Source organism: Hylobates moloch, unplaced genomic scaffold, assembly GCF_009828535.3.
Source record: "Hylobates moloch isolate HMO894 unplaced genomic scaffold, HMol_V3 SCAFFOLD_8, whole genome shotgun sequence".
NCBI lineage: Eukaryota > Metazoa > Chordata > Mammalia > Primates > Hylobatidae > Hylobates > Hylobates moloch.
In genome coordinates, this window is record NW_026652283.1 from 83,170,350 (window position 1) to 83,179,389 (window position 9,040).

Here is a 9,040-nt window from a genome sequence, read left to right on the forward strand (position 1 = left end):
TGTGCACACCCATGTCAGTTAGTTTTGAGGAACAGGACTCAGGGTTGCAGTTTAAATCCTTCCATTCACAATCTTTAAGGAAGAAGATAAAAAAGAAGTCTGCCACTGACCACAAGAGCTCTATGCCCTGCCCCCATCCCACATATACACATCCCACACTTCAATTGCTCCAAACATTCTGGGAATATCTCACTGCCACCCACCTCACCCAACTCAGCTTCACCTACCCCCAATTCCCTTACGGCTGAGCTCCCAGAGCCAAGACTCAAGAGCCTCAGAGTGAGCAGAGAAAATCCTCGCAGTTAACTTGGACTCCATGAAGTGGCCACTGGTGGGCGTTGTGGCCATTCATGAGCACCCAACCATACAAAAAGAAGAACTTTGTCCCCTTCTTGTCATTTTGAAAGACTGTGAAACTGGAGCCAATTCTCCATCATCACACAGGAAGCTGAGTACTTCCTACTCGGTCAGGACCTTGAACCTTGAATTCATAAAGACTCAGAAAGCCCCAGAAACAAAGACTTCACGGACAAAGTCCCTTGGAACCAGAGTAAGTGTCACTTGTCTTTTCTGTCTTATCTGCTACTGTGGAGGGCAGTCTTGTTCAAAGACACGCATGCAGCTGGGGCTCCTCAAAGGTGGGGGGAATTCTTTGAGGACCGGGCAAATGTCTAAGTAGCCCATGGATGCATCTCCAAGGCAATGAATACTGTAACAATACTGAGAATGGTGGATTTATAAAGCTGGGTGCTCAGATGAAATATAGGCTTTTTTGCTAAAAATGAAGCTTACTTGAAGGATTGGCTGTTGGTTACTGATTAAGAAAGTCAGTCAGTACTAAGGGACAAAAGCTGTTTTCTGTGGAAAACTATTCAATAAGAAATTACTTGGCTGGGCGCAGTGGCTCACGCGGCTGTAATCCCAGGACTTTGGGAGGCTGAGGCGGGTGGATCATGAGGTCAAGAGATGGAGACAATCCTGGCCACATGGTGAAACCCTGTCTCTACTAAAAATAAAAATTAGCCGGGCGTGGTGGTGCACGCCTGTAGTCCCAGCTACTCAAGAGGCTGAGGCAGGAGAATCACTTGAATCCAGGAGGTGGAGGTTGCAGTGAGCTGAGATTGCACCACTACACTCCAGCCTGGTGACAGAGCAAGAGTCTGTCTAAAAAAAAAAAAAAAAAAAAAAAAATTACTTGCCAAATTCCCCCATGTAAAGGAAAACCAAACATGGTGTTTGAAGAAAGTATAGCAAGAGGGAAATATTAGTTAGAAAAATCTTGGCAGATGCAAGGATGATTTGATACTGAATTTATCTCTTAAGAAGACTAGAACCAAGGATCCTCAAAATCGGCACTGCTGTCTTTGGAAGAGGTAGGCTTTCACTCACCCAAAGGTAAGGAGCTGGCCAGGTGATCTTGGGGGGCATCTGTTCTGCTCTACTAACAAAGATGCAGGTCAGGATTTTGTTCTGAAGATGGAGGGGCATGGTGGCTCCTTATAGGTATCTACTTCATAGGTGGTCTTTGTGGGTCCCAGATTTCAAAGAAGAGATGGAAACTCCCAAAAGTTTGCACAACCTGCCACCAGGCTATGTGCCACTCACTGATCCTTTAGTTCCCGCACCAATCAGTGGGACAGCGCTGGACTGTTCAGAATGTAGGGCCTGGGCAGTGATATGCTGGTAAATGTTTAACAACTGACTCTTCTGAAGAAAAGATCCCTGCTTTATAACATTTGTTGATTTTCATTGTATAAATGCCCTCACTGTGGTCAGTTTCAAGCTACCGACATGCTGAATGGGGAAGAGATGCACGCAATTGGCATTTATAAACCAGTATAAGCCAGCCAGCGCACCACAGGCCTGGGTGTCTTTCACCATCACAGACTGCTCTATCTCTGCTCAGAGACTTCACCAACTCCCAGGCTGGAGGACACTGGCAGTGGAAGGTCCAGGATCCAGGGCTATAGCTGACCACTGTGCAGTGGCCTTGAGGCAGACTTCTGCAGTAGACTACAGCAGGGCTGGCAGATTAGATGGCAACATGGTCTTTTGGTTTCTCTTCTCGGGCCCCACCCCAGATCACCTCCCTTTAGGAACAGCGTGCCTTGGAGTGGTTGCCTGGGGCTTAACAAGTTGGGGAAATAACAAATGGGTTGGAGGTAGGGGGTGTATGGAGGTAACTCGGTTTAAAATGCCACCTGACAATGCTGACACAACTTGCCTTCGCCTTTGCCAAACCTTCCCAGAAACTGGACTCATGGGATCAGCCTTGCACTAGCTGCCTTCATGCTTTCCAAGCTGTTTGTTTACTTCCACTGTTAACCTGCTGGCCCACCGAAAAGTGCTGACTACCAAACTGAACTGTCTGCCTTCATCAGCAATGGCTGTGGCCGCAGAAATTGGAAACTGCCAACACAGCTTTGTTAGTGACCGTTAGCCTGACTCTCTCCAGAAAGAGGGCTGATTTGATCTCTCTGGAGATAGAGGAGTGGGCCAGGGGATGGGTTTGATAAAAAATTAAAGCTCCTCACTTCTCACCCTAGTAGAGTATCTCCCCTTCCAGCCAGGGTGCCCTATACCCTCCATGTGCCTTAATTTCCTTTACAATGGCTATTGAAAAAATGTGAATTGTGTAAGCAGGAAACATTCCTTAAGGAGAGTAGAAGGAAGAACACCAGAGACCCAGGTTTAAGTTAGAAATTATAAAGTAGGTGCCACCTACTTTACTGATTGGTATTTGGGTCAAATCAATTTAGATTGGTGGCAATAGATTGACAATTTCAAATGTCATTCACATGGAAGGGACCATCATTGTCCACTGTTATCAAGAAAAATCACTTTCTAGATTAACTACAAGGAAACTTGGCAGGGGGGATGGGGGACAGGGTATAGCAGCCAGCCAGGGACATCCTGGACATTGGTGCCTGGGATATGCTGGTGGTGACAGGCCTCAGGGAAGGGCTCCTGCAGGGAAGGAGGTCTCTCAGGGAAGGTCCCCAAGAAAAGTTCCCTGGTGTGGCCCTTGCCAGGCCCTCAATAAGGAGCCTGGCCGTTGCCAGGTGGTGGTGGTGGGATGGTGATGGTGGCACTTTTCTCATACATTACCTCACAGTAGCCCTGCAAGATAAGAGTTGCTTTCTCACATTACAGATGAGGAGTGAAGCTCAGAGAGGTAAAATAATTTATCCAAAGTCACAAAGCTCGTAGGTTACACCAAAGACCATACTCCATTTGGGGAGGCATCTTTAATAAGCAACTGGAAAAGATTCAAGTGCCAAAAAACAGGGACTGGGAGAAGTCCTACAAAGGCAACCTACAGAGTGATTCTTTATTGTTTCATTTTGGTTTGCTTTAAGGCATCCGTGGGTAAAAATATCTAAGAGCTTATCTCAGCAGAATTCAGCTAGTCATGTAACATCAGCTCATAGCTCCAGACCATTCTGAACTCTTCCTCCCCTGATGCCCAGTTTTCTCTTTTTCTGACCAGGTTGCCTCCCCCCTCTCTGCCTGCACTTTCCTCTCCTTTCAGGAGGTCTGCAGAGTGACCTTAGACCTACCTGTGCCACCTAAGGGCTGGGCAATGTGGGTCAGGCTCAGCCCACTCTGGTGCCCTCAGTGTCCTCATCTCCAAAATAATGGGGTTGACCTACTAGGATTCACTATGGCAACACCATTGGTGTTTGGGGTAGAATGATCTCTGCACTGTAGGACATCCTTGGCCCTGCCTACCAAGTGACAGTAGAATCCCCCAGTTTTGGTGACAACAACAACAAATGCCCACACATTTCCAAGTGCCCCAAGGGTACTAGGTCACTCTCGGCTGAGAATCTTCTTAGTCCAAAAGCCATGAAGATCTGTTTGTATCTTTCTCTGAGCCAGGACCATTTTCCTTCTCAGAGTCCTCCTGTGGGCTCCACAGTGCAAAGCCACCGCTCGGTGACAGCGGCAGGAAAGCATAGTGGTGTTAGGGCCGGGCATGAGAGTGATGCACACCTGGGTTGGAGCTCCAGCTCTGTTCTCACAAGAGGTGTGTTCTTGAACATGTTTCCTAACGACTCTGAACCTCTGTTTCATCACCTCTTAAGTGAGAACAACAATGGGACCCCTCCAGGGCTCTTTAACCCTAAGTCCAATGCCTAGCCCATGGGGGTGCTTAGGAAGTATTGGTTATGAATAGTGTGGTAAGGTCTCCCTCTGGCTTTCCACCCATTGAACTTATCCCTTACAAAACTCTATGCCAAAATGATTGAATTAATGATTTGTGCACTCATTTACTTATTGCTTCCACTCCCTGTTAGATTATAGATTCCTAGAAGGCAGAGAGGACCTGGGTCCCTCTAACACTCCATTTTGACCCCAGGGCATGGTACACAGAAGGCACTCAATAAACATTATCGAGTGGCTGAAGAAATGTTACCCATCCCTTGTCTTTACTGTCCAGCGCCCACTGCCTTTAGTAGCAGAGTAAAGACAAATCTTTTTTTTTAACCTGTAGGAGAAGCCGGGATGGAAACTCTAAACACCACAGAGGACTATGACACGACCACAGAGTTTGACTATGGGGATGCAACTCCGTGCCAGAAGGCGAACGAGAGGGCCTTTGGGGCCCAACTGCTTCCCCCTCTGTACTCCTTGGTATTTGTCATTGGCCTGGTTGGAAACATCCTGGTGGTCCTGGTCCTTGTGCAATACAAGAGGCTCAAAAACATGACCAGCATCTACCTCCTGAACCTGGCCATTTCTGACCTGCTCTTCCTGTTCACGCTGCCCTTCTGGATCGACTACAAGTTGAAGGATGACTGGGTTTTTGGTGATGCCATGTGTAAGGTCCTCTCTGGGTTTTATTACACAGGCTTGTACAGTGAGATCTTTTTCATCATCCTGCTGACGATTGACAGGTACCTGGCCATCGTTCATGCCGTGTTTGCCTTGCGGGCACGGACCGTCACTTTTGGTGTCATCACCAGCATCATCATTTGGGCCCTGGCCATCTTGGCTTCCACGCCAGGCTTATACTTTTCCAAGACCCAGTGGGAATTCACTCACCACACCTGCAGCCTTCACTTCCCTCACGAAAGCCTACGAGAGTGGAAGCTGTTTCAGGCTCTGAAACTGAACCTCTTTGGGCTGGTATTACCTTTGTTGGTCATGATCATCTGCTACACAGGGATCATAAAGATTCTGCTAAGACGACCAAATGAGAATAAATCCAAAGCTGTCCGTTTGATTTTTGTCATCATGATCATCTTCTTTCTCTTTTGGACCCCCTACAATTTGACTATACTTATTTCTGTTTTCCAAGACTTCCTCTTCACCCATCAGTGTGAGCAGAGCAGACATTTGGACCTGGCTGTGCAAGTGACGGAGGTGATCGCCTACACGCACTGCTGTGTCAACCCTGTGATCTACGCCTTCGTTGGTGAGAGGTTCCGGAAGTACCTGCGGCAGTTGTTCCATAGGCGTGTGGCTGTGCACCTGGTTAAATGGCTCCCCTTCCTCTCCGTGGACAGGCTGGAGAGGGTCAGCTCCATGTCTCCCTCCACAGGGGAGCATGAACTCTCTGCTGGGTTCTGACTCAGACCACAGGAGGCCAACCTAGAACCAGCAGGTGTGACCTGCCAGGCACACTGAGCCAGCAGCCTGGCTCTCCCAGCCAGGTTCTGACTCTTGGCACAGCATGGAGTCACAGCCACTTGGGATAGAGAGGGAATGTAATGGTGGCCTGGGGCTTCTAGGGCTTCTGGGGCTTAAGTCTTTTCCATGAACCTCTTCCCTGGTAGAAGGGAGATGAATGAGCAAAACCAAATATTCCAGAGACTGGGACTAAGCGTACCAGAGAAGGGCTTGGACTCAAGCAAGATTTCAGATTTGTGACCATTAGCGTTTGTCAACAAAGTCACCCATTTCCCACTATTGCTTGCACAAACCAATTAAACCCAGTAGCGGTGACTATGGGCCTCCATTCAAAGTGAGCTCCTGAGCCATGGGAGACACTGATGCATGAGGAATTTCTGTTCTTCCATCACCCCCCCAACCCTCCCACTGCCAAAGAACTTGGAAATAGTGATTTCCACAGTGACTCCACTCTGAGTCCCAGAGCCAATCAGTAGCCAACATCTGCCTCCCCTCCACTCCCACCGCAGGATTTGGGCTCTTGGAATCCTGGGGAACATAGAACTCATGATGGAAGAATTGAGACCTAATGAGAAATAGAAATGGGGAACTACTGTTGGCAGTGGAACTAAGAAAGCCCTTAGGAAGAATTTTTATATCCACTAAAATCAAACAATTCAGGGAGTGGGCTAAGCACGTACCATGTGAATAACATGATGTGCTTCTTAAAATAGCCATAAAGGAGAGAGACTCATCATTTCCATTTACCCTTCCTTTCTGACTATTTTTCAGAATCTCCCTTCTCTTCAAGTTGGGTGATAATGTTGGTAGATTCTAAAGGCTTTATTGCAGCGATTAATAACAGGCAAAAGGAAGCAGGGTTGGTTTCCCTTCTTTTTGTTCTTCATCTAAGCCTTCTGGTTTTATAGGTCAGAGTTCCGACTGCCACCTTGGACTTGTCACCAAAAAAAAAAAAAAAAAAAAATGGCCTGCTGTGTAAGCTGACAGTATTTGTAGCTGATAGGGCATTGGGAGGAAAGTGTCTACTAGGAGGGTGGGGTGAGATTCTGTGTTGATGTAGGAGGCCGAGAAGGCCCTTAACTCAAAGTAGCTTATTTATCCAAAATGTTCTGGATGCGTCATCTCTAACCAGGACCCCCTATTTATCATGCCTTTGTTCTCTTTTCCCTCAGATGTATATTTCTTTAAAAATCATTTTCCTAATAACAAAACTTATTTCTAAAACAGCTTAAAAATTCAAAGAAAAACCCCAGACACTGACATTACCTACACTTCCACTACCCAAAGACAAAATGTGCCCACTGTGCACTTTCGAGTGTATTTTCTTTTAGTTTGTTTTTTGTTGGGTGCATATTTATGATAATAACAAAGATGGACTTCAATTGTACTCACTGTTCTGTTGTTGGTTTTAATTAGCAGCAAGTTGTGATCTCTGTCCCAGGTCAATAAATCATTTCAAAGCATTGTTTTTGGTGCCTGCACTGAAGTCTATGGCAGGGATGCACCCTAATTTACTCCACCCATTTCCCCACTATTGCTTGCACAAATCAGTTCAACCCAGCAGTGATGACTGTGGGCTCCATTCAAAGCAAGCTCTTGAGCCATGAGAGACACTGGTGCATGAGGAATGTCTGTTCTTGCAGGGTGCTCAGCTCAGTGAGCCAGACAGACACAGGGATGCCAACAGGGCCCAGGCAGCATGGCAGGGGGTTGGGGGGACTACAGATCTCAGGGTGCCAAGGCAGTAAAAGGGAAGAAGGAATCATCAGTCAGAAGACACCCTAAGCTGACGGGTGTCCCACCTTACAACACAGTGACACCATTGGGCTGACTTTTCCTCTTTTGTGGACACTAGAGCTGCACTCTTACCAAACAACCCACCCCCTTCAGTGGGAATTGTGTTCACACGTGGTCTTTGTACAGAGAAGCTGGTGTCATGATGGTCTCAAACACTTTTGTCTGTGATAGAGGAGGTCATGCCACCTGGGCTTACACCCCCACACAGAAAATATAGACAAATATAGGCCTTAGGAGTCCAAGTGGATGTCAATTTTCCAGTTGTAAACCCACCAGCTCTCAGTGTGTGGAAAGGAGGCTTAACTGAATTAAGACATATTTGTCTACTGCTTTAGTAAAATAAAACTGCATCAGAAAACAGTATTTGGTCCACAGTGAAATCATAATGTGGAGTATTTCACAAGATCCTCCAATTCTGTTTTGAAGTAATACTTGTTTTTCCCCTTATTACAAAGGGAATTTCCAGTTGTAGAAAACAAGAAATAGCTAAAAAACACAAAGGAGAAATATGAAAACACCTGCGCAATTCCACTCCCCACATATAGCCTCCCTTAGTATACTACTGTTTTAGTACATTTCCTTCCAGTACTGTTTTCTAAATGCACACACATACATAGACGATCACACCTAATATTTTGTGTGTGTGTAACCTCAGTAATGTTTGACACATAGTAAACACTAAGTAAATGCTGGCTGAGTGAAGCTCAATTTCAGAGCTCCAACTTCCTAATCTATAAAGTGAAGAGGAGCCTGGTATCTACCTCATGCTGCTGTTCTGAGGATTCAATAACATAAAGTTAGGGAAATCGGGTAGTATTCCTCCAACATTATCCAATAAGATGTCTGCCAGCACCTTTTCTTGGTCCCTTAAGAAATTCCAGCTCCTCCTGACTGCCTCCCCTGCCCCTCCCATGCCCTGGTCCTATGCTAATGGGGTGCAGCCCCAGACTCGTCGCTATTGTTGTCCCCGTTGTCTTTTCGATTTCATCCTTACAGAAAGGCTGCCAGAAGAGCACAAAGAACTCCCTTGTCCCCATCCAGACTCACCAGTTGTCAGCATTTTACCACGTTTGTGTTGAATTCATCATTCTCTAGACGATATATTAGATACATACATACATACATATCTAGATCTAGATGCTAGATACAGATAGATACACAATGCTATTTTTTCTCCACAATCATTTGAGAGCAAGTTGCAAATACGATGCCTCATTATCATCGTTACCCTCAGAATGTTTTTACTAGCAACAAGGATATTCTCCCACGTAACCAAAACAGGAAACTGATATGGACACAATATCATCATGTTATCTGTAGCCCTGTTTCCAGTTTTGCCCACTTTGCCAATAATGTCCTCAATAATCCCAGGGTCCAGAAACGCTTGTTTTCCTTAGTTGTCTGCTCCTCTAGTCTCCTTTAAGAGCAGTTCCTCAGGCTTTTCTTGTCTTTCACGACTTCAGCATTTAAGAGCAACACTACAGTTACCTGATAGACAATGATTCCTCGATTTGGCTGACTGATGTTTCCTTAGATGCAGGTTATGAAACTAGGGCAGGAATCTCACAGAATGGTTGCTGTGTTCTCAGTGCATAATATCAGAACG

General features: G+C 46.1%; 1 protein-coding gene across 1 annotated transcript; it reads left to right on the forward strand.

Moving 5' to 3' along the window:
* Positions 1-474: 474 nt before the first annotated feature.
* CCR1 (C-C motif chemokine receptor 1) lies at positions 475-7,100 on the forward strand. Its single transcript, XM_032161809.2, has 2 exons — positions 475-550; positions 4,499-7,100. The coding sequence occupies exon 2, from the start codon at positions 4,510-4,512 to the stop codon at positions 5,575-5,577; it is 1,068 nt and encodes a 355-aa protein (XP_032017700.1). The 5' UTR covers positions 475-550; positions 4,499-4,509; the 3' UTR covers positions 5,578-7,100.
* Positions 7,101-9,040: the final 1,940 nt, after the last annotated feature.

Excerpts from the sequence above, each read along its gene's own strand:
- CCR1 (XM_032161809.2), top strand. The coding sequence starts at position 4,510 with ATGGAAACTCTAAACACCACAGAGGACTATGACACGACCACAGAGTTT.